Source organism: Bos javanicus, chromosome 7, assembly GCF_032452875.1.
Source record: "Bos javanicus breed banteng chromosome 7, ARS-OSU_banteng_1.0, whole genome shotgun sequence".
Taxonomy (NCBI): Eukaryota; Metazoa; Chordata; class Mammalia; order Artiodactyla; family Bovidae; genus Bos; species Bos javanicus.
Window position 1 is genome coordinate 93,071,467 of NC_083874.1, and position 26,032 is coordinate 93,097,498.

A 26,032-nucleotide genomic window follows, 5' to 3' on the forward strand; every position below is an offset into this window, starting at 1 on the left:
CTGTACGCAGTAGAAGAAGCAACAGAGCCAGACATGGAAAAATCAACATTCAAAAACTAAGGTCATGGTATCTGGACCCATCATTTCATGGCAAATGGAAGGGGAAAAAGTGGAAGCAGTGACAGATTTTATTTTGGGGGTTTCCAAAATCACTATGATGGTGACTGCAGCCACGAAATTAAAAGACACTTGCTTCTTGGAAGGAAAGCTAGACAGCATAGTAAAAAGCAGAGACATCACTATGCCAACAAAGGTCCACATAGAAAAAGCTATGGTTTTTCTAGTAGTCATGTATGGATGTGAGAGTTGGGCCATAAAAGAAGGCTGAGCACTGAAAAGCTGATGCTTTTGAATGGTGGTGCTGGAGAAGGAGGACTCTTGAGAGTCCCCTGGACAGCAAGGAGATTAAACCAGTCAATCCTAAAGGAAATCAACCCTGAATAATCATTGTAATGACTGAAACACCAATACTATGGCCACCTGATAGGAAGAGCTGACTCATTGTAAAAAAAAGTCCTGATGCTGGGAAAGACTGAAGGCAAAAGGAGAAGGGGACGGCAGCAGATGAGAAGATTAGATTGCATCCCATCTCAGTGGACATGAATTTGAGCAAACTCCAGGGGATAGTGGGAGTCTTCCCTGTGGCTCAGAGGGTAAAGCGTCTCCCTGCAATGCAGGAGACCTGGGTTCGTTCCCTGGGTCCGAAAGATCCCCTGAAGAAGGAAATTGCAACCTACCCCGGTACCTTTGCCTGGAAAATCCCATGGACGGAGAAGCCTGATAGGCTACAGTCCATACAGTCACAAAGAGTTGGACACGCCTGATCGACTTCACTTTCTTTTTCTTTCTTTCAGGGGATAGTGAAGGACAGGGGAGCCTGGCATGCTGCAGTCCATGGGGTCGCAAAGAGTAGGACACAGTGGCTAAACAGCAACACTGTGGACTACTCTAGGCGTTGAAACTCACGGACTGGTTTGAGAATCAAGACTCCCAAGTGGTTTCATTGGTTGTGGGAAGGAAGGTAGAACACTTTTGTGACTGTTACCTCAAGGAGCCACATTGAAAATCAGAGAAAAAGTCTCTTCTGACAGTGGGAGAGGAAAAGTGACCATTTTGAAATATGCCCAGAGCTCTCTATTTTCCTTAACAAAGCCTGCCTTTAAGGGAAACTGTTTTACCAGACCCTAACCAACCAGGTGCTTACCAGCCTAGTGGAATGAAACTGCTCTACTCCAGACCACTCTAACCTTCGAAGTGGAAGGAAAGTGGACTTCATGCAGCAAAAGAAGGGAACAGTAAGCAGAGAGATGAAAATGTTAAGAAAGATTCAAAAGGAAATGGTAGAAATCTAAAACATAGGAACGGAAATGAAAAATACTTCTGGCAGTCTGACTCATAAGTAGACTGAACACAAACAAGGAAGGAATCTAGGTTGAGGGTATGTCAAAAGAAACTTCCAAAACTGAAAAACAAAAAGAAAAAGGAATCAAAAAGATGAAACAGAATACCCAAGAAAGTGGGAAAATTACAAAAAGTTTAGTGTGTGCCTAATGCAAATACTAGAAAAAGAAGGGAGAAAGAAATAAAAAGGAACTATTTGAAGTAATGACACAATTTTTCAAAATTATTGACACACTAAAATCCACAGATCCAAGAACTTAGAGGAGTCTAAACTAGATAAATAGTAAAAAAAAAATTTACACTTGGGCATATATAATCAAACGTTAGAAAATCAAAGTCTATGAGAAAATTTTGAAAGAAGTCAGGGAAGAAAATAATGCTGCCTACAGAGGGAAAAAAAAAAGATGTGAGTTTTTAAACTTTTTTTCCAGAAACTATGCAAGTAGACAATGGAATGATATATTTAGACTTGAAAGAATAAAACACCAACATACAGACTGATCCCAAGCTAACTCATTGTTGGAATCATTAGACAAGAAAGAATTAAAGAGCTATTACAACTATGCTTAATGTCTTAAAATATATTCACATTGAACAAAAATGCAGGAATTCTCAAGAAACACATAAAATTTACAATAAGGAACCAAATGGAAATTCCATTACAAAGCAACAAAAGGATCCCCTCCTCCTGAGTTTGAGTGGGATGAGCGACTTGCTCTTAACTACTAGAACTGGATAAAGGAGATGGAATGTGCATGATTAAATACATGTGATTTTGTAACATACAGTTGTAACATTCACCTTGCAAGATTGTCTGTTTCTTACAGAGCACACAAGAGGCCATTTTGGCTAGACTCACATGGCAAGAAACTGAAGCTCTGAATTGGTAGCCTGCAAGGTGATGAATGTCGTTAACAACAATGTGAACTTAGAAGTGGTGTATTACCCAGTTGAACCTCGGATGAGTCCAAGCCGTGGCTGACACCGGCATTGCAGCCTTGTGAGGTCCTGAGCGGGGAGCCCAGCTAAACCATGTCCAGACACTTGACACAAAGGCTATGGGATGATGAAGGTGTGTGTTGTTTCAAGCTGCCAAGTTATGACAGTATTGTTAATTCTGTAGTAATTACTAATATAAGTCTTTTTCTTATAAGTAGTTATTATGATATTTTGAGGGGAAAAGAGATTTACAGGGCTTTGGATTCTTTAAATTCTGGAGAAACAAGTGTTTACCGCTCTACTCATGATGCTGTTGTAAACATTTCTCAAAGGCAAAGCGGGTAGTTTTTATTGTTGTGTAGAATAATCTTTGATACCAAATATACAGGTCTCATAGTTCCCCATTAAAATTTAAAAGCTTTCAGTCATCATGTTAAGAAAGTTCATTAGTAGAGATTCCACTTACAGCCGTGTGTGTATGTGTGCACATGGTAAATAAAGAGCACACAATAGTATAAAATAATATAAAGTCTACCATCTTAGCCCATTTTAACCATTTTTAAGTGTCTGGTTCAGCAGTATTAAATATAGTCATGTTGTTGTGAAACATATGGTCAGAATATTTTTCTTCTTGTAAAACTGAAACTCTATACCTATTAAACAACTCCTCTTTCCCCCTCCCCGTAATCCCAAGTAGCCATCATTCTGCTTTGTTTCTATGAATCTGACTACTCTTAGATACTTCAGATAAGTAGAATCATACAGCATTTGTCTTTTTGTGGCTGTCTTATTTCACCTAGCACAGTGTTTTTTTAAATTATGCAATGCTTCAAGAATCATGAAAATCATTAGAAAAACAAAAATTTTTTATAAGAAATTTCTGATATAAACTACCTGAAGCTCCCTTTGACTCAGGAATCTGTGAACTGGGAATAATAGGATATTTAACATAAACCGATATTAGTAGACAAAACAGCGATTTATGTTTCCCATTTCTCGGTTGGTAGTTTTATAACATTTTTTTCATAGAGATGACAATCTAAAATATCTGAAATATACATTATCATCTATACAGTTGACTCTTGAACACAGGGGTTAGGGGTGCCTATCCTGACTGTGTAATGTTCCAACTGACTCTCCATATCCACAGTTCTGAATCTATAGATCAGCCAACTGTATATTATGTAGCAGTGTGGTATATATTTAGTAAAACATCTGCATGTAAGTGAACCTGTACAGTTCAAACCTATGTTGTTCAAGGGTAAACTGTATTTTATTAAAAATTATTTCATATTGTTTTAACATTCAGTTCAGTTCAGTCACTCAGTCGTGTCCAACTTTTGCGACCCCATGAATTGCAGCACACCAGGCCTCCCTGTCCATCACCAACTCCCGGAGTTCAATCAGACTCACGTCCATCGAGTCGGTGATGCCATCCAACCATCTCATCCTCTGTTGTCCCCTTCTCCTCCTGCCCCCAATCCCTCCCAGCATCAGAGTCTTTTCCAATGAGTCAACTCTTTGCATCAGGTGGCCAAAGTACTGGAGTTTCAGCTTCAGCATCATTCCCTCCAAAGAAATCCCAGGGCTGATCTCCTTCAGAATGGACTGGTTGGATCTCCTTGCAGTCCAAGGATCTCTCAAGAGTCTTCTCCAACACCACAGGTCAAAAGCATCAATTCTTCGGTGCTCAGCCTTCTTCACAGTCCAACTCTCACATCCATACATGACCACTGGAAAAACCATAGCCTTGACTAGATGGACCTTTGTTGGTAAAGTAATGTCTCTGCTTTTCAATATGCTATCTAGGTTGGTCATAACTTTTCTTCCAAGGAGTAAGCGTCTTTTAATTTCATGGCTGCAGTCACCATCTACAGTGATTTTGGAGCCCCAAAAATAAAGTCTGACACTGTTTCCACTGTTTCCCTATCTATTTCCCATGAAGTGATGGGACCAGATGCCATGATCTTCGTTTTCTGAATGTTGAGCTTTAAATGTTGAGTTTTAACATTGCTAGGCCAATAATAGATAACTTTATAATTACATAAAAATACAGTTAAACAAAACACAGAAGGAATATTTTATAGGAAGATAATATTATTGTAATAAGCATATGCAGTTATTAAATATAACTTCATTCCTATTGTTTACTTATACTAAAATGAATGTGAGAAAGAATAACTGTTTTGGAGTATCACTTTTTATCATAATTTAAGAAACATCAAACGTAAAGTCACAATGATCTGGCAGATCAATGACCTGTCAGTTAAATTCCCAATTATAAATCTTATTGTTCATAACTAGGACATGGAAGCAGCCTACATGTCCATCGACAGATGAATGGATAAAGAAATTGTGGTACATATATACAGTGGAATATTACTCAGCCATTAAAAGGAACTCATCTGAGTCAGTTCTAGTTCTAGAGCCTGTTATACAGAGCGATGTAAGTCAGAAAGAGAAAAGAAGTATCGTATGTTAATATATATACATGGAATCTAGAACAATGGAACTGATGATCCTATTAGCAGGGCAGGAATGGAAATGCAGACAAGCATACAGAGCACTCTTGTGGACACAGCAGGGGAGGAGAGGGCGGGACAAGCTGAGAGTAGCACTGAAATGTGTACATGATCATATGGAAAACACACAGCTAGTGGGAAGATGCTGTATAACACGGGGAGCTGAAACTGGTGCTCAGCGACAACCTAATGGGGTGGGAGCGAGAGGTTCAGAGGGAGGGGACGTATGTATACTTATGGCTGATTCACGCTGAATGACAGGAACCGATACAGTATTATAATTATCCTCCAAAAAGTTTAAGAAAAAATAAACTTATTGCATTTATAACTACAGTAATTTAATAGAGCCATGGAGAACAGAAATCAAGTGAAAACTCTGGTCTCCTTTCACCTCATCTCATTCTCTCCATATTATACAGCTTTCCTTTCAAAAGGGAGCCATTTAGAATTTTTTTTTAATACAAACTAAATCACTTTCCAGGATTTATACAGAAATGTACAGATTCAATTAAAACTAGTGTTAACAGATGATCTTTAGATATATTAGGCAAAAGAAACCAAATGTGAAATCCTGTGGTTTATAAGATGATTTTATTTAGTTTTTGGATCAGTTTTTTTTTTTTTTTTTACTATTTTAGTGTCTATTCTAATAAAACATAGTTATGCAGCATTAGTACATCCCTAAGCTGAAGGAATAAAAGTCAACTGTTGCCTTATGTTGGTTGTTATAGTAACTGTTTATAGTAAGACTATACAGAAAGTCTAATTCTCACAAAAGTTTCTTACCATTTTTTAAATGGTCTTCAATAGAATTTTTAGAAATTACTTCAACCATGTCTTAAAACACTTGGTTTATGATTATACTGGCCAATCAAAGTAAAATTCTTTAAAAATAAAGTGTGTTATTTGGCAAGCAGCTGACTACACGGCCATTCATGTGTTTTTATGTAAGGAGACAATGCAAGAGAGTTTCTAAGGTGGCCTCTGCCAAGCTTTACTCTTTGCAAAATGCTCAAGTACTTTCCCTTGGAAATTAGGTAGCCTATACACAGTTTATAAAAATCACAGAATGTAAGGGCCTGAATAACCTGAGAATCTCAGTAACTATGATGTTCAATGTCATATGGCCTAAAGTAATTCGTGATATAAGGCTTCTCCCAGATGTCCTATAGATTGCTCCACAGTCTAATTGTCTTTGCTGTCTTCTCACAATGACACCCATTTAAGCAACTGTGTTTATTAACTGTCCACTAGATAAATAACTCTACAGTAGACACTTGGGGTGACTACTGTTATAAAGGGAAACGTCAAATTACATCGTAAAGACTTCGATGGCTTTTTCATCTAATATCAGGCACTGATTGGAAGGATATAGTAAATACAACTTTACTTGGCATAGAAGGCACTAGAACATACTCCATTTCTTTTGTGCATCTGTGCATGTGTGTGTGTATCAATGTAACGGAAATAAGAGAAGTAATAGAAACTATGAAATTACAGATAATGAAGTGCTAGAGTGAGTTTTGAACATGACTTTGGGAGAAAGATGAGTTCTTGTTGGGAAAAATGACAGCTGTGTGGCTCAGATGACAGGCAGTTCCTTGAACTTGGCACTTCTGGGTATAGGTTCTGAAAGCGTATGATTAGAAGTCTGAATGTGATGTCTGAAAAATCACTATGGACACGTAGATTGTTGTTATTTAGTCACTAAATTGTGTCCGACTCTGTGAACCCATCAACAGTAGCCTGCCAGGCTCCCCTGTCTATGGGGTTTTCCAGGCAAGAATACTGGAGTGGGTTGCTATTTCCTTCTCCAGGGGATCTTCCCGACCCAGGGATCGAACCAGCAACTCCTACATTGGCAGGGGGATTCTGTACCACTGAGCCACCAATGAAGCCCATCATAGGCATAGATATTACTAAAGTTATACTTCAAGAGAGTGCTTTTTGTGGCTGTGATTAAAATAAATTGGATGAGGAAGAGGCGATGGGAAAGGAGACTGGTACAGCGGTGTTATTAAAGGCAGTTACGATCGACTTGGGTTACGGCTACAAAATTAATTTGAACTTTTCAGATGACCCTCAAGGGGCCATGTGATTCCAACTTAACATTCAAATGTTGTATTTAAAAATCCTTAGGGAAAAGATTTCCAAACAGTTTGCCTGTTGTCATAGATACTTGAAGACTGAAAGGAAAAAAAAAAAAAGTAATTCAAAGGGAACACGAGATGGCAGCAGTTATATCATATTAAGAGAAAGACTGAGGAAAGAAAAAAACATTTGAAATTATTTTTAAAATGAAAAATATATAGCATTTTATTCTTTATGTGCTGTTCTCCTTTTCAGTTCAGCAATTACTCATGGGTTTCATGCTTCACAGCACTTCAGAGGTTCATTCTGACTAGAGTAGAATGCCTACTCCATTACATGTGATCGTTTCCTAAAATAAAGCTGTTGCTGTTTTCTGCAGATCACTGTTCCTCTGTGTTATCTGAGGCAGAAGAGTCCTGGATGGTGCACATAAGTTTCAGATGTTCCAACATTGCCTTTTCTTCCTCTGCTAGTTTTTCGTCCTTCCTCATTTCCCACCTAAAAGAAAAATCACATCTTAGCATTTTTGTAACTTCCAGACTACAGTCAACACTCAGTTATTCAGGGCTTGAGCATGTGCAGTCATTGGTTTATTGAGTGCTTCTCCTTCTTTATTCTTTTACTCACTGTCTCTTACAGTTCATGAGCACTGCTTCGGCAGAGGAGCTAAGTAGAGTCCAACCAGCGCCACTCCAGGGGAAATTTTTAAGTATAGTTCTAAGTGAGTTTTCTGTATTTCTAGATTTAAAAACTGTATGGCTTCCCAGGATATGCGTGCATATAAGTACAATCTAGAATTAGATTTGCAATTAATAAGAGAATATTTTTCACAGTATTTTTTCCCTCACTGATCAACATATCAGTGGCTTTGAGTTGCAGAGAAGTTCACCAGGAAGGCTTTAGCCACAAGAAGAAGACCACATTGCACTGGATATACCTTAAAGGCAGGTCCATCTTTTCCTAGAAATAAGATCAGATTTGAAATAATCAATTTAAATCACCCAAGAAAGCACCAAATTGTTAGCAAGGTTCCATAGAGCATTTGCTAAAAAAAAAAAAAAAAAAAAAGACTAAAGACTTTCTAATTTTGGGTGATTGTGAGATACAGAGCAATATGTTAGAATATGGAACTATATATGTATATAATCCCGCAAAGTACATATCGCAGTAACCCAAGTGCAGTTAATCGTTTTTCTTATATCCGCCACTGTTCAGGATTGGCCATGGCGTACTTAACCCAGCACACAGCAAGGACTCATCTGCATATAATTCATTTCTCTTTTCCTCACTCCTGTTTCTACCAGCACATCAACCATGATGTGCTGTCACAGAAGGATTCTAAAACCAATGCTAATACATCCTAAAAGACCCTCTGCTAGAAGGGTCTTAAACCGATAGGATTCTAACAGAAAAGAAGCTGTTCACTGAATGTCTTCCAGAAGCCCTCTATTTTCTTCTCGACAGAATTCCTAGATAATAAACAGCCTGTCATACAAGAGGAAAGGATAAAAACTCGGGGGAGATTGTTCTGGTCTTGTTTGAGTAGTGAAAAGAAAACAGAGGCATATTCCATAGAAACCTGCTTACACACAGGTTTCCTTGTTGGAGTGTTGGGTTCACTATGCCTGGCCAGTCCTAGGATGTGATATATATATATATATATATGTACTTGGGTTTCCTTTACTTTGCTTCTTTATCCTCTGTCTGGAACTCTCCTCATCTCCTAGCACCAACCTTGCCTGGACCCCATACCATCTTAGTTTCTCTGTCTGTTCCTATATGGTCAGAGTGAGGTCATGGATCATATAGGTTTTAATAGCAGCTTGAAAGATAAGAGATTTTTCACCACCACACTATTCAGAGTCATACGACAAGGGGCAGTACTCCTGAGCTCACTACTTTGAGATTTAAAATTTAGCATATAAGGTGCTAAATTATACTTTGAGTATCCTTTAAGGTATAAGTATACCATATACAGCTTTCATGCAATTTTGAAGATTAAAAACTGTCATTACCCATTTTATATACATGAATTTGGGCATCATTAATTTGCACATTGAGTTGAACTCTTTCCATGCAGGGAAATATTAACAGAAATTATTGACATAGCACTAACATATCAATCTGTAAATCCTTACAACAAAATGTTGCTATCCCCATTCTATAGAGGAGAAAACAGGCATAGAATATTAATGTCACTTGACCAACTATCTTTGGATTGAAATCAGGGATTCACGTTCTGGAGCCTGGGCTTGTAAATGCAACATTTACCATATTTTAAAAACCATTCTATGAGTATCATTAATTAAGATAAAAAATAGTTTGAATACTTAATTCTCTGAAAAATGTTACTAGAATTGGGCTAGATATTTTAAAAATGAACTTTCTAAAATTCATATATAGATATATGGTATTAGTTAAGTTATAGATATTCAAAAGAAATCCAAACATAAAAAATTAGATTTGTCTTTTCTCCCTCCATGTGACGTGCTAATATTGTACCAAGTGAATCATGAATGTCAACAGAACAAAATATGTAATGTGAACATAAATATTTTGATCATTATCTCTAGTTGTGAAAACTGAAAGTATAATCTCTCTGCTTCATTATAAAATTTGTATAAGTAATGTAATTTAAATGAATTGTATACATAATAGACTCCAAGATAAGGATTTCTGAAGCTTATTGACAATTATAGGTACATCACAGCATAATTGAGCTGTTAGCAATTAATGATATTAAGCAGTTATTTACCTACCACAACCTTCTTATATTTGCTTTGAAGAAAAAAACTGACTCATAAGAAAATAAGAAATTATTAATATGACCAAGATGAGAGGAAAATACTATTAGAACTACATTTTTCCCTAATAAGTTTATTTATATTGAATAAAAATAATAGGGCCTCGAAATGTATGTTTATTTTCATGAGCATTATTATATTTCACATTTATATGTTCTTAAGAATTTATATATAATTCTTAGTTTTAGGCTTTGTTAATGCAGTGCAAAAACAAGTCAGTTCTGTCAAAAAAACTATTGGAAGAAAAAACAATCTATCAATTTATCAAACATAATTAACTGGGAAATTTGTTCCCCTGGTGTCTCCGTGGTAAAGAATCTGTCTGATAGTGCAGGAGGCTCAGGAGACGTGGGTAGGATCTCTGGGTTGGGAAGGTCTTTAGAAGGGAATGGCACCTGACCCCAGTACTCTTGCCTGGCGAATCCCATGGACAGAGAAGCCTGGTGGGCTACAGTCCATGGGGTCGCAGAGTCGGACACAACTGAGAACACAGCGTAGTTTGTTCCCTAGTTTCCTCTATTATATTTAAAATTTGTAGTGAAAGCCTGTCTGTACAGAAAAAAAAAAAAAAAACCAGTTGGAACCAGTACAGTCTAGTTCTCTTTAAAAAGCATTATGAAGTGATAATGTTTCTATTTTATCCATCTTTGGTAGGCCGCTCTCCTTCACTTTTGGTAAATTCCCCACCTGCGTACCTTGGAAAGAGAACTGCAATCTTAGACACTGATGAGCAGCGAAATCCCATGAGACCTCACTGATCTGTACCACAATCTTAACCATCTTCTGGAATGTGCCTCATCCATAAGGCTCCTTGGTTAGTTGAGTAGATGTGGGAACTTGATTCTATTTGATTAGGGGGTCCTTTTTCATCCAAACACAAAAGGGAACCTAAAACCTGGGCTGAAATACTCCGAACAGAACTAACAGTCACAACCTTGTTCACTAGTACTACTCGAATTGACTTGTGGGTTCTCAGTTTTGGTGGGTCTAACTGGATTTACACAAACATTGAAATCTAGACCAGAGATATCTGGATGCTCCTCTGTATGTTATGTGACTGGTAGTTAATACAAAGGCTCTTACATGTACCAGACCATAGGCCAAGAGCTTTCTAATTCTGCTCATCAATGAGCCACGGCAGACTTGGGATCTCTTAAATAAGACCTTGAGAGGTGTAAAATAAAAACAGTCACAGATCAGTGAGTAACTGTTCCAGTGATCAGTTTGGTAAAATCTTTTATTTGGGGTCCTCTATGGATAGCTGTATGTCAGAGCCAACCAGGAGTGCCAAGCTGAGGAGTATATCCTTGGTAGCAGAGTCCTGACTGTCGCAGAGGCAAGTCTGGGGTGGGTGTGTGGTGCTTACTGCAGGAAAGAGCAGCCAACAGGCGGAGGAGGAGGCCCAGAATCTGGAGTGGGAGAAGTTCTCTGAAGCATTTACTATGCCTTGTACTAGTAAAAGAGAGATCTAAACTCTGTGCACTCAGAAGTATCCTGATTAAAAGCACATGCTCTGGAATCACTCTGCCTTTGGGTTGAATCCATACCGTTCATATACTATAGTTGAATCACCTTGGGCAAGTTTCTTACCCGCTTCTGTGCCTCAAGATTCTCATCTGTATAATGTGGACAAAATAGTTTGAGAGGAGCACAGCTGTGCTCATTTGTATGTGCTGTCTATGACTGATTTCACTCCAGTGTTGGAGTTTAGTGATTGTGAGTGAGACTGACTGAGACCAAAGTCCTGCTAAGCTTAAATGATCTACTATTTGGACTTTTACAGAGAATGTTGCTGAATAAAGTTCTAGAATAGTCGTCCTAACTGGGGTGATACCATCTCCCTATGGGGAAATGTGGAGAGACTTTTGGTTGACACTGTCCAGGGAGTGACTCTGGGAACCAGGGAACAGAGACTGTAGACATCTTTAATATACAACAAACCTAAACGATAAAGAGTTGTCTTCCTGAAATGTCAATAGCATGCTTGTTGAGAAACATGTGCTCTAGAGTCTCCAAAATAATGTTGAAGGATCTCTATTTAATTTGTGATTGTAACTGAAATGCTGTTTATAATGTTTCACTGCTTAGAGTACTATTTGCTGAAGAATAGAGGTTTTGAAGCCAGGTGCTGGATTTGGATCCCTTATAAGCTGTGTGACCACAGGCAAGCCAGATAAAGTGTGCTTCAGTTTCCTGAGTAGTAAAATGGGAATAATAACAGTGCCTGCTTCATAGCGTTGCTGTCAGAATGAAATGACTAAGTACACATAAAACATACAAAATAGTAAACAGTTCATAGCAAACACTCAATAAATGTTAACTGTTAGTAGTATCATTATTATTTGCCATATTGGTTAAAGTTGCAAGTAGCAAAAATCCTGACTGGTGGTTTAAACAAATAGGTGTTTGTTTTTCTTGTATAATGAGAAATCCAGAGGTAGGTGACTACTGGCATAGCTTAAGTAGCTTGACAGCAGCAGGGCTGATGTCTCTGTGTTTTCTTGCCCTTCACCTCATGGCTCCAAGGTGGCTGCTGTAGCTCCAGCATCATGTCCTTGTTTTGAGGTAGGAAAAAGCAGGAAGGGGCTGGTGCTGCATCTGACCCACTAGGTTTTATTTCCCGGATTCTTCCCAGAATAGCCATACTGTCTAGGTTTGAATCCAGATCCTGCCTGTTACTGGCTGTATGATGTTGGGTAAGTTTCTTAACATCTCTGTTGTCTCATTTTGCAAAATAGGAGATACTAATGGTATGCATCTTAAGGCATTATTGTAAGTAGTGGGTGAGTTATGAATCATAACATGTTGCTATTATTTCATTATTTTTTGAGACTGCTTGTATGCAGTGGCTTCCCCAGAACTCCTGTGTTGACGTTCCTTCTCCTGCCCTGTGCCCTTCATGTCATTTTATCTGATAAATTCCCTTTTGAATAAATATTTTGCTATATATCACAGTGGTTTTTACTCAGTGTTCAGTTATACATTTCTGTGATCATGTTGTCGTTGCCTCTTGTCTTTGGTGAAGGAGACATTTCTTGCCCGTTCACTCTGTTCAGCCTCGCATGGCCAAGGCTGCTTTTGTTTTCCTATAATCCCTTTGTTGTATGTTTCAAGTACAGTCTATAATGATGGCATTCCATCATATTATTGCCATTTCTCCTGAAACACCAATAAAACACTTGGATATAAAAATAAGTGAAATAAGCCACCTGATTTAATGGTATTATTAAACATTATGTACTACTTTATATTTACAAAGTGCTTTACAATTATTTATTAGCTAATTGTCCTGTTAAACAACATTAACCATCTGGTCGAATGAATGATTTCAAATTGTCCTACCAGCTGATATCTGAGGGATGAGAAGTGAAGTCATGTTGGACTTGCAGTCCTTCTCCTCTGTACTGCACAGTGCAGACTGGCTTCAGAGGGCGGTGCAAACCCCAAGGGAAAGTTAGCTCTCTGCTCTCTCCTTTCCTGCTCTCCTGTAAATGTGGGTTTACTTCAGGATTCAGTCCTGGACTATTTTATCTTCTCTCGCAGAAAACCCCACAGCTACTCCCACATATTCAGCTGCTGTCTCCACATCTGTAATTCATGTGTCTCCCAAACAGTCATTGAGTGTCTTTAAAATTTATTTTTGTCCTAAACTCTCTAAATTCAACTTCTTGATGGTTATTTTCATTCCCATTCCAATTATATTAATCATTCATGTATTTTTTCATATATATATATACACACACACACACATATATATAACTTATTCAAATTGACCTTCAGCCCCCACACTCAATAACACAGGGTCTGAAGTTCACAAAGCAATTCACACCTCTGCTTCCAATCTTGCCTGCACTGTCAGCTGCCAGTTAAGGGACACTTACTCTGCAATCATGGTCTCACATTCATCCCTCTGCAATCAGTCCACAGTTCAGGTGCTGTGATAGTATGATTTACAATAAGAAATATATTTTTAGTCTTCTTACCAATTTCTGGCACAGAGCTCCTAAAACCCTTGGAATTTACTGTGAGGAGAGCTCTAAAGGTGTCTTTTGTTATGTTAACAGAAACACAGAGGGTTGGAGACTGGCGACCACTGAAATGAACCACATGATTAGAGAGCTGGAATTTGTAATCCCACTCCCCACCTCTGGGGAGAGAGGAGGAGCTGGAGGTGAAACCCCATCACAGGTGACCAATGATTTAGCCAGTTATGCCTGTGTAATGAAGCCTTCATAAAAGCCCACAAGGAGAGGTTCAGCGATTCCAAGCTGCTAAACACACGGGGATCTGGGGAGAGCCGCCTGCTGGGACACAGGTCATGAGGTCTCTACTTTCTTTCCCCATGCTTTACCCTAGGTGTCTCTTCCATCTGGCTGTTCCTGAGTTCTATCCTTTCAAAATAAACCAAGAATCCACTAAGTAAAAAATAGCTGCCGTCATCTCTCCTCAGGGAGATGATTTTCCTTATTACCTTCGGACCAACGTTTTTCCACGTTTGCATTGTTTACTTCGCTGCCCATTCACTTGAAATGCCTTTTCATGTGTCCCAATCCTGCACGTTCTTCACACTTAGTCCGTATCCCGCTTCTTTCATAAACTCTTTCCCAACTACCTAACCCTGACGTGATTGGCTTGTCCTCGTTTGAGTCCTATCGTACCTAACGTCAGCACTATTTTGGTAAATTAATGATATATTGCTTTGTTACTTCTTCTCTGTTATGTTCTTAAGCAGTTATTTGATGATTGCATTTTTTTCCCACATGTACTATGGTTTCATCTATATTTGCAGTTGCTTGGGGAAGACTTTCAATTATAACTTTTACTGTAAATTTTTATTCAAAGAAGGTATTTCAGATAGCAAACAGCATAGTGCTCTGTACACTTTGTTGCTGCTGCTGCTGCTAAGTTGCTTCAGTTGTGTCCGACTCTGTGCGACCCCATAGATGGTAGCCCACCAGGCTCCCCGGCCCTGGGATTCTCCAGGCAAGAACACTGGAGTGGGTTGCCATTTCCTTCTCCAATGCATGAAAGTGAAAAGTGAAAGGGAAGTCGCTCAGTCGTGTCCGACTCTAGCGACCCCACGGACTGCAGCCCACCAGGCTCCTGCATCCATGGGATTTTCTAGGCAAAAGTACTGGAGTGGGGTGCCATTGCCTTCTCCGCTGTACACTTTTAGCACTCACAAAATATCTCTTGATTCTCTCGTGTTAGAAGCTTAGGTGTTGCTATGTTATTCTTAGGTAAATGATCTTTAACCACTAGCGTCACAAAGGATAGTAGTTGGTATCTCCAATATGTATTGTTAAATTATTTGCATGAATCACAAAAATGAGGACTCTAAGAGCCTTAAAATGTGTCCCTTCATCCTTAGTCTCTACATCACTAGTGGATTCTTAAATTCAGTGGTCATACCAAAAGACAACTTCTTGCAAATTCATTCATTGACTAATCATCTCTACATTCCTTTTAAGAATGAGATGTTAGTACAAGGGAAACAAGATGGAGTAAATCATGTTTCCTTGATGCCAGCCTAGCGTGTCTGACTAACGTAAAACACAAAACTGTTGGAAGACTGAAATTAGAGGACCTTTTAAGTTACCTGCTATGTTGGACTTTTAGTACACGTATAGCTTATATTCACTGGAAAGACTGATGCTGAAGCTGAAACTCCAGTACTTTGGCCATCTCATGCGAAGAACTGACTCATCTGAAAAGACCCTGATGCTGGGAAAGATTGAGGGCAGAAGGAGAAGGGGACAACAGAGGATGAGATGGTTGAATGGCATCACCGACTGAATGGACATGAGTTTGAGTAAACCCCGGGAGCTGGTGATGGACAGGGAGGGTTGGGCGTGCTGCAGTCCATGGGGTCGCAGAGTCAGACAAGACTGGGCGGCTGAACTGAACTGCTAGCTTATACTATGAAGATTTCCCATGGTTTATAGTTTATTCAATATCTATCACAGTGAGCCACATTTTAGAACAATTTTACTGTGTATAATTAATTTGTCCATTCACCCAGCAAACATTTATTGAGTGCCTACTAACCTCAAAACACTGGGCTAGGTTATATAGAGGTGAGTAGAACTGGATATGGTCTTCTCTTCAGAGAGCTTATTCACACCAAGAGTTCATCATATGGGCTTGACTGAATAATCTTCAGCAATTGTTTGTGGGAAAGGCATAATTCAGGCATTTCTTCCTTGACTCATGAAATAATCTGAGGTAGTCTTGGGGATTAATTCATGTCCTTTTTCTTTCACTGGAAATGTAGCAGTATTAATGACAGAATGCCTCCTTTTTTTTTTTTTTTTTAAGTAGTAAGGTCATTTATCAAATGCTATGCTAAAATTGAGAGCTATAGAATTTGATGTTCTTCTTTAAAGACATTTCTGTAAAAACACGATTCTGAATAGCACTTAATCCAGAGGACAAACTTTAGGGAGGGGTCAGATAAAATACTATCCAGAATTTGAGAAAAGTTATGGAAAATCTGTTATAAACCAGAAAACCAGTGTTGAATATAATCACTGTGAATATAAATGGCACCATTTTTTAGTAGCTCTTTTTGTGCACATAAACCGCAGAGTTAGAGAGCTAGTTTCTTACTTTGGGGACAGGTCTTTATAATACTAGACTTAATAGATGAGACCTACCCACTTTTTGGTATGTTCTCCAGATAATACAAATCCATAACTACTTTTGCCTAATGTTTTAAAACCTAATGTTTTAAAACCCAGGTTTTAAGAAATGTATACAATTTTCAGTCTATCTTCTTTAGCGTACATTTAGTGGAAATGGAGAAATTGTTATTCTTTTCATGTAACCTAGACAATTGATTTATTGCTTAGCTTTGTCTTCTCTAAAACAGAATGTTTAAAAAAATTTTTTTTTCTGAACTTTGTATTGTATCTCCAAAGTAGTTAGATAATAGGAATCATACATGGGAGCTATGAGGTCTTATACCATTTTCAGTAGAAGCATTATGGGAATGAGAGAATGGCAAAAATCTCACTTTGATAAGAGAGCAGAGAGAGCTTTGCAAACTTATTTCTAACTTAAGTTAGTTATTTCCTCTAAAGCTAATTATGGTATGTTTGTTTGGGGAGAATTCAACAGGAAAAAGGAAAACATTAAGGTTTTGACATTCAAAAAATCTCAAAAATGCTTAAGGGCACCATTTATTTGTATTATTTTCTTTTCAAACTTACTTTATTTTTAATATTATGGAGATTTTTGTGACGTGTAAAGGACATTCAGTGTTTATATAAGTGGAAATCACATCTTTGTTTTTGGAAGTTAAAAAACAAAAGCATTTCTTAAAATAAGTTATTCCAACTCCCATCAAATTATTTTGCCTCAGTTTAACACTTAAATATCCAGAAAATAATGTGTATTTATTTTATGAAAATACATCACAGTTTGTTAATATACTACTTAGAATTCCTGGAACCTAATGCTATATATATTTAATGTATAGAAATATATAGAAATATAATTAATGAATATATAGAGAAACATATTTAATATATATGTATAAATACAGTTTATCTCTGAATATCCATACTAAACACTATGAAACATCAACACTTGCCATCATATATTAGCAGGTTGGGTACTTACTTTAGCCAAGAATTTATTATATGTTTATGGTAACTCACTATATATGCATTTTATCTAGCTATTTCTGCAAGAATTCAAATGGATTTTCTTTTGTAAGGTAGCTGATTTCTTTTGCTACTACTGATGCAGTAAAAGGAATTTTTCTATGCTCAGGAACAGGCAACAAAACTCTTAATTTGAATTTATAGTCTACAGAGACAATCTGCGATACAACATAACTGCCCAACAGTTTATTTTAATTAATATGATTTGTTCTACATATTTAAGTAGGAGAATTATATACCAGCCAATGGGACAACTAAGAATGCTAACAGTAACATTTTAAATAGTAATGGCTTAGGGAAAACATAAACGGAAGCATAGCCATCAGTAGTAATGGAAGCTAAACTTTTCTGTTACCAGTAAATCACCCTTCTCTTCACAGAGACTCCTTCTACCAGTGGATTTTTAAACATTCTTAGAGTTTAAATAGAAGTCTAAGGTCATGCTCTTTGGCCAGCATTCAGTGCTAATATAGAAGAAATGCCCTCTGCTAGAAGTTTCAAGACTACTATATATCGTGAGAACCGTATTGCTTATTTTTTAACAGTAATGTACAGTTAATAAAGTATTTTTTTCCCTAGTTTAATTTGATGTACCTTGAAATGTTCATGGACTGTGCTCTATAGACACTTGTTGTCTATACCATTAACATAACAAAACTGTTATGTTAAAAGTTACATAATTTGTGTAAAGCAATGGTATCCTTTCTCCAGAAATGATTGTTTAAAAAGTCTTATTTTCATCGAGAAAATGATTACATATTCACAACTCCAAAACTTCTAAAAATTGAATGCATCTTTCCTAGACATGTAAAGCTGATGCCAACATAGGCATCACAGGTTTTTTTGGCAACACAGATTGGCACAAGGGTAACCAATTTCTGCACTAATCACTTCCGAGGATAACAATCTTAATGGAAGCATTATTTATAAATGTGAGATCTGTCAGCTGAAAAGGCTGTTTGCAATCTCTCATTCAAATTAATAGCACCATCATGTTTAGAAAAGGATTTAAAATATAGATCTGGCTCATATTTTGTTTAAAATTGACTAAGAATTTCGAAAGTGTTAAACCATTTGGGCTTCCCTGGTGGCTCAGCTGGTAAAGAATCCACCTGCAAGGTAGGAAATCTGGGTTCGATCCCTGGGTTGGGACAATCCCCTGGAGAAGGGAATGGCTACCCACTCCAGTATCCTGGCCTGGAGAACTCCATGGACTGTATAGTCCATGGGGTCGCAAAGAGTTGGATACGACTGAGCAACTTTCATTTTCATGTTCAAAACCACTCTGGAATCTAGGAGGAAAATGAGACTCTACACAGTTAATCGGGCTTCCCTGGTGGCTCAGCTGGTAAAGAATCTGCCTGCAATGCGGGAGACCTGGGTTTGATCCCTGGGTTGGGAAGATCCCCTGGAGGAGGGGAAGGCTACCCGCTCCTGGAGAATTCCATGGACTGTATAGTTCATGGGGTCGCAAAGAGTTGGACAGGACTGAGCATCACTCTTCGTTGAGTCACTGCCCATATATTCATATTCACATAGTTTCCAATGTTCTATCATTACTGAATGAATGAAAGTCTTTACTGAATGCCTACTATGTATCAGCACTGTGGGGGTTTGGAGCTTACGAGAGTTAATGCTTATTTAAAATTTTCAGTGTGCTAAGCATTGTTCTAAAGAAGTTACATATATTCATTTAGAATTTGTAGCAACTTTAACTTAAAAAATCTTTATTTTATATTGGAGTATAGTTGATTAATGATGTTGTGTTAGTTTCAAGTGTACAGCAAGGTCATCCAGTTATACATATACATGTATCTTCTTTTTCTAATTATTTTCATATTTAGATTATTACAGAGTATTGAGCAGAGTTCCCTGTGCTGTACAGTAAGTCCTTATTGGTTGCCTGTTGCAGGCATAGCAGTGTATACATGTCAGTCCCAAACTCCTCATCTATCCCTCCTCCCCCCAGCACCCATCCTCCCTGGTAGAGGCAAGTTCATACTCTTAAGTCTGTGAGTCTGTTTGTAAATAAGTTAATTTGTATCATTTTTGTTTTAGGCTCAGAATATAAGTGATAGCATATGATATTTGTCTTTCTCTGATTTACTTCACTTACTATGATAATCTCTAGGTCTATCCATGTCGCTGTAAATGGCATTATTTCATTCGTTATGATTGAGTAATATCCCATTGTACATATGTACCACCTCTTCTTTTCCATTCCCTCTGTTGATGGACATTTAAGTTGCTTCTCTGTTTCGACTATTCTCAGTAGTGCTTCAGTGAACATTGGAGTGCATGTATCTTTTCAAATTATCGTTTTCTCCAGATATATGCTCAGGCACGGGAGTGTCGGATCATATGGTAGTTCTGTTTTTAGTTTTATAAGGAACCTCCATACAGTCTCCATAGTGGCTGTACCAATTTACATTCCCAGCAACAGTATGGGAGGATTTCCTTTTCTCCGGACCCACTGATCATTTATTGTTTGTAGACCTTTTGATGATGGCTTTCGAGCAGTGTGACATTGCACCTCACTGTACATTTGATTGAGCATCTTTTCATGTGTCTCTTGCAAGTGTATATGTCTTCCTTGAAGAAACGTCTATTTGGATCTTTTGCCTATTTCTGGACTAGGTTGTGATTGCTGTTTTTTTTTTTTTTTTTTTTATTGAGCTGCATGAGCTGTTTGTATATTTGGACATTAATCCCTTCTTGGTCACTTCATTTGCAAATATTTTCTTCCATTCTGCGGGTGGTCTTTTTGTTTCTGGTTTCCTTTGCCATTCAAAAACTTTTAAGTTTGATTAGGTCCCACTTGTTTATATGTTTTTAAAATTTTTATTACTCTAGGAGGAGGATCGAAGAAGATATAGCTGCAATTTACGTCAAAGAGTGTTCTACATGTCTTTTCCTCTAGAGTTTTTTTAGTACCAGTCTCACATTTAGGTCTTTAATCCATTTTTAATTTATTTTTATGTACGGTGTTAGAGAATGTTCTAATTTTGTTCTTTTACATGTAGCTTTCCAGTTTTCCCAACATCACTTCTTGAAGAAATTGTCTTTTCTTCACTGTATATTCTCGCATCCTTTGTTACAGTCTAATTAGTCTGAGGTCTCTTAGACTGTCCTCATTTCTTTTCATTCTGTTTCTTTGTTCTGTCCTATGGAAGTGATTTCTACCATTCTGTCTTCCAGCTCAATTATTCATTTTTCTACCTTAGTTATTCTGCTATTGATTCCTTTTCATGTATTTTTCATTTTAGCTATTGTATTGTTCATCTCTGTATTGTATTGTTCTTCACTTTTCCTAGGTCTTCGTTAAACATTTCTGGTATCTGGTTGATCGGTACCTCTATTTTTTTTTTTTTTTTGAGATCTTATATCATCTTTAGTATCATTACTCTGAATTCTTTTCCAGGTAGATTGCCTAATTCCACTTCCTTGGTGGGAAAAATGGAAGCCTACAGAAGTGCCCAGGCCAGTGAGTAGTCCCCAGAACTACTTCTACCAGTGTATTCGTCTCCACAATGAGCCACGGCCAGCCACCCACCTCACCCCTGACCATCACAGGACACCCTCCAATACTAGGTCTGGCCCAGTCTCTTATGACGTCACTGCTTTTTTCCTGGGTCCTGGTGTGCATGAGACCTTGTGTGTGCCTTCCAAGAGTAGAGTTTCTAATTCTTCCAGCACTGTGGAATTCCTGTGATCAAAACTTGCTGGCCTTCAAAGCCAGATTCTCTGGAGGCTCTTCCTCCCATTGCCAGACCCCTAGGTCCATCTAGTCAAAGCTGTGGTTCTTCTAGTAGTCATGTATGGATGTGAGAGCTGAACAATAAAAAAGGCCGAGAGCTGAAGAACTGATGCCTTCAAATTGCGGTCCTGGAGTAGACTCCTGAGAGTCCCTTGGACTGCAAGGAGATCAAACTAGTCAATCCTAAAGGAAATCAACCTTGAATATTCATTGCAAGTTTGATGCTGAAGTTCCAATACTTTGGCCACCTAATGCGAAGAGCCAACTCATTGGAAAAGATCCTGATGCTGGGAAAAATTGAAGGCCGGAGGAGAAGGGGGATGACAGAGGACGAGTTGGCTGGATGGCATCACCGACTCAATGGACATGAGTTTGAGCAAACTCTGGGAGGCGTGAAGGACAGGGAAGACTGGCATGCTGCGGTCCATGGGGCCGCAGAGTCGGACACAACTGAGCAACTGAAGAACAACTACAACGGGCTGGGGAGACTGACGTGGGGCTCAGAACTTTCACGCTCGGGGGAGAAATTCTGCAATATAATTATTTTCCAGTTTGTGGGTTGCCCACCTGGTGAATATGGGGTTTGATTTTATAGCAGTTGCACCCCTCCTACTATCTCACTGTGGCTTTGTCTTTGTCTCTGGATGTAGAGTATCTTTTTTCTTGGTAGGTTCCAGAGGTTTTTTTTTCATCGGTGGTTGTTCAGCAGTTAGTTGTGATTTTGGTGTTTTTTAAGAAGAAGTGAGTTCATGTCCTTCTACTCCATTTTGTCTCCGTCTTGCAACTTTAATTATTGCCAAACACCAGGAGTTAGCCAGGGTCACACAGCTGGTCAGTGGTAGAGCCAGGATTCTAATCCAGGCACTTGGCTCTAGACTTACTGCTGTTCTTCACCACGGTGCCTCTCCTGCCCCTATGTCTCTGTGCCTCCTATAACAATAAGTGAAATGTGAGCCGCTCACAGTTTAACAAAGTTAATATCCACTCTGTGTATGTTAACAAATTAATTAATGGGGAAAAAAAATACCAGCCTCTCTGTACCCGTTTATGGCAGGCCAGAATTGGAAGAACTGATACGTTTCAGACCGACTTGAGATGAGGTACCTCAGCTTTTACAGTGGAGGCAGGTTAGGCGCTTCTCAAGAGAACTCCCAGTGCTTCAGCTCTTTGGGAATGAGGAGACCACTTCCTTTCTTCCCTTCTTCACTCCTGGGGAACCAATTAGAAGTACTACTTCCTCTTAACTTCATGCTGATCTCAAGGAGGTTGATAGGCATGATAAACACGACCCTTGTCTTCAAAGAACATATTTTCGAATAGATGTCAAAGCTATATCAGGAAAAAAATGTCATCTGATGACCCTTCAGTAAGCTGCGGTGCCCTCTTCAATAGCTGCACAAAATGTGGAGCATATCCTGTGTCCAGACTTGGCCACTCTTCCCATGATTCTTGCTAGTTCAGCTTGGAATATTTAACATGAAATCACCACTGAAATGCGGGGCCCTCATAGGTGAATTTTAAGTTTCAGTACTTCTTCATTTTCACTTTTGAGAATAGCTGTGTATACACTAAATAATTCATACATTAAATAATTCTGTGTATACAAAAATAATTCAAAACAAGGCCAACACTTCAGTGTGAGCTCAAGCTTTGGTAAAATACATAAAAGTAATGCTGAGTCCAGAAGAAATTGAAACTCTAAGCACATTTTGTTGCATTTGTTCCTTGTTTTTAATCTAATAAATGTTTCCCAGAATGGAGTTTGCAAATCAAAGTAAATATATATATATATTTAAAATACTTATTTATTCTCTTTTGGGTTCCATGTCAATTGTGTACATTTCATAAATATAAACATAAGACATATTTGCTAAGGAATTACGTTTGTTGATGTGGCAGCCTCATGACTTAAAGTATAAAAAATTCATACCTTGTCAATTATGAATTGCATTTTCCCCATTTGTATAGAATATGGAATTTGTTTGAGTGCTAGCTAAAAATATACGTGATACTATTTCAGATGTGAGTGTTGCTTAAAAAAAAATCAACCTCACCCTGCCTTAAGAGGGGAAACAACATGTGAAAATTATAATCCTTTTAAATAAATTTTTAAAAATCCACGCTTTGCTCATTTACTCAGCTTTCTTCTCACTGCATCCAATTACCAACCTTATCAGTCCATTTCCTTTGATTTATATTTTAGTCCAATGCATGTCATAACAGGAAGGCAGTATAAATACCCTTTAATACTTATGGATTTTTTTTTTTTCAAATTTAGACATCTTTCGTGCTAAGCAGAATTAATGCACTGACTTACTCCCATGGCTATCACCCTGGATGCCGTTTTTCTATTTCATTACCACTTTGTGGATGAACACATCATTGGTGTGGTATTTATCTTGATCGGTAATGAAAAAAGTCTTGCCTCAAAAAGCTGTGCCATGTTTCCAGCCCTTGTTTATGAGGCGTCTTCCAGCAGCAATCTCACTGCAGAGTTCCAGGCGCTAAATGGTGGCCCAACTCACATCACTGGTATTTTCCCTGGGTAAAATCCTACGTATGCTGTCAACTTAATTAGAAACCGGCTCTTTGCTATATCTTCGCAATTACGTCACCCATTATCTCTCATACCCTAAAATTACACCATCCTCCAGAGAACAGGTTATTTCTCCAAACATCCTTGTTTCATTGCTTCCAGATAACTGTGACCCTTTTTCCCCTTCAATTGCTTATAGTTCTTTTAACATCTGTCATCGCAGCTTAAGGTTTGATTATGTGTAATAGCGCTTTATTTTTGCAGTGGGGGCGTCACAGTTATTGCCATATACAGAAAATTCTGACTGACATTTCCAGAGTTTTTTGGCACCAGAAAAAGTCAAGTAGTATATTCCCTCTTTCTATGACTGCCAGGTGAATAACTCAACACAATTACCTAATATCTTGAGAGAAGCCTTGACTGTTTTAATAGAGCCTTTTCCTTCATTTCACAGCCCCATAGCACTGCCCTTTATTTCTCTGCACTGAGTTTATCTCCGTAATTTAAATTCTAACTTCAAATGTATCAGTTGACTAATATTAAAGTTAGCTTCCAAAAGGAGTCCATTTATTGACCAACTTAAATTCTTTCCTTTTATACTTATGGTTGAATCTTTCTCATTTTTTACTGGAAATAGCTCGGAAGCATTAAAAAATAAAGTGAACAATTGACAGTGAGCTACTTAGTAAAATCACTCCAGTTTTCTCTGTCCTACCACCTAACCTATTTGACATAACCTATGAATTTGACCTTTGGTATCTCTGATTTTCTTAAAGAGATCTCTAGTCTTTCCCATTCTGTTGTTTTCCTCTATTTCTTTGCATTGATTGCTGAGGAAGGCTTTCTTATCTCTTCTTGCTATTCTTTGGAACTCTGCATTCAGATGTTTATATCTTTCCTTTTCTCCTTTGCTTTTCGCTTCTCTTCTTTTCACAGCTATTTGAAAGGCCTCCCCAGACAGCCATTTTGCTTTTTTGCATTTCTTTTCCATAGGGATGGTCTTGATCCTGTCTCCCGTATAATGTCACGAACCTCTGTCCATAGTTCATCAGGCACTCTATCTATCAGATCTAGGCCCTTAAATCTATTTCTCACTCCCACAGTATAATCATAAGGGATTTGATTTAGGTCATACCTGAATGGTCTAGTGGTTTTCCCTATTTTCTTCAATTTAAGTCTGAATTTGGCAATAAGGAGTTCATGGTCTGAGCCACAGTCAGCTCCTGGTCTTGTTTTTGCTGACTGTATAGAGCTTCTCCATCTTTGGCTACAAAGAATATAATCAGTCGGATTTCAGTGTTGACCATCTGGTGATGCCCATGTATAGAGTCTTCTCTTGTGTTGTTGGAAGAGGGTGTTTGTTATGACCAGTGCATTTTCTTGGCAAAACTCTATTAGTCTTTGCCCTGCTTCATTCCGTATTCCCAGGCCAAATTTGCCTGTTACTCCAGGTGTTTCTTGACTTCCTACTTTTGCATTCCAGTCCCCTATAATGAAAAGGACATCTTTTTGGGGTGTTAGTTCTAAAAGGTCTTGTAGGTCTTCATAGAACCATTCAACTTCAGCTTCTTCAGCGTTACTGGTTGGGGCATAGACTTGGATTACCATGATATTGAATGGTTTGCCTTGGAAACGAACAGAGATCATTCCGTCATTTTTGAGATTGCATCCAAGTACTGCATTTCGGACTCTTTTGTTGACCATGATGGCTACTCCATTTCTTCTGAGGGATTCCTGCCCACAGTAGTAGATATAATGGTCATCTGAGATACCAAAGGAACACTTCATGCAAAGATGGGCTCGACAAAGGACAGAAATGGTATGGACCTAACAGAAGCAGAAGATATTAAGAAGAGATGGCAAGAATACACAGAAGAACTGTACAAAAAAGATCTTCACGACCCAGATAATCACAATGGTGTGATCACTGACCTAGAGCCAGACATCCTGGAATGTGAAGTCAAGGGGGCCTTAGAAAGCATCACTACGAACAAAGCTAGTGGAGGTGATGGAATTCCAGTTGAGCTATTCCAAATCCTGAAAGATGATGCTGTGAAAGTGCTGCACTCAATATGCCAGCAAATTTGGAAAACTTAGCAGTGGCCACAGGACTGGAAAAGGTCAGGAGAGGAGCCAAGATGGCGGAGGAGTAGGACGGGGAGAACACTTTCTCCCCCAGAAATTCATCAAAAGAGCATTTAAACGTCGAGTAAATTCCACAAAACAACTTCTGAATGCCGGCAGAGGACATCAGGCACCCAGAAAAGCAACCCAACTCTTCGAAAGGAGGTAGGAAAAAATATTAAAAACAAAAA

The 26,032-nt window shown here is 38.3% G+C and overlaps 1 protein-coding gene across 1 annotated transcript in view; it reads right to left on the reverse strand.

Annotated features, from left to right (window-relative positions):
* Window positions 1-5,304: 5,304 nt before the first annotated feature.
* Window positions 5,305-26,032, reverse strand: part of MCTP1 (multiple C2 and transmembrane domain containing 1) — a 1,073,276-nt gene continuing 1,052,548 nt past the window's right edge. Inside the window, exon 40 of the mRNA XM_061424408.1 lies at window positions 5,305-7,451. Within this exon, the coding sequence (XP_061280392.1) occupies window positions 7,334-7,451 (118 nt within the window). The 3' untranslated portion in view covers window positions 5,305-7,333. The remainder of the gene's footprint in view (window positions 7,452-26,032) is intronic.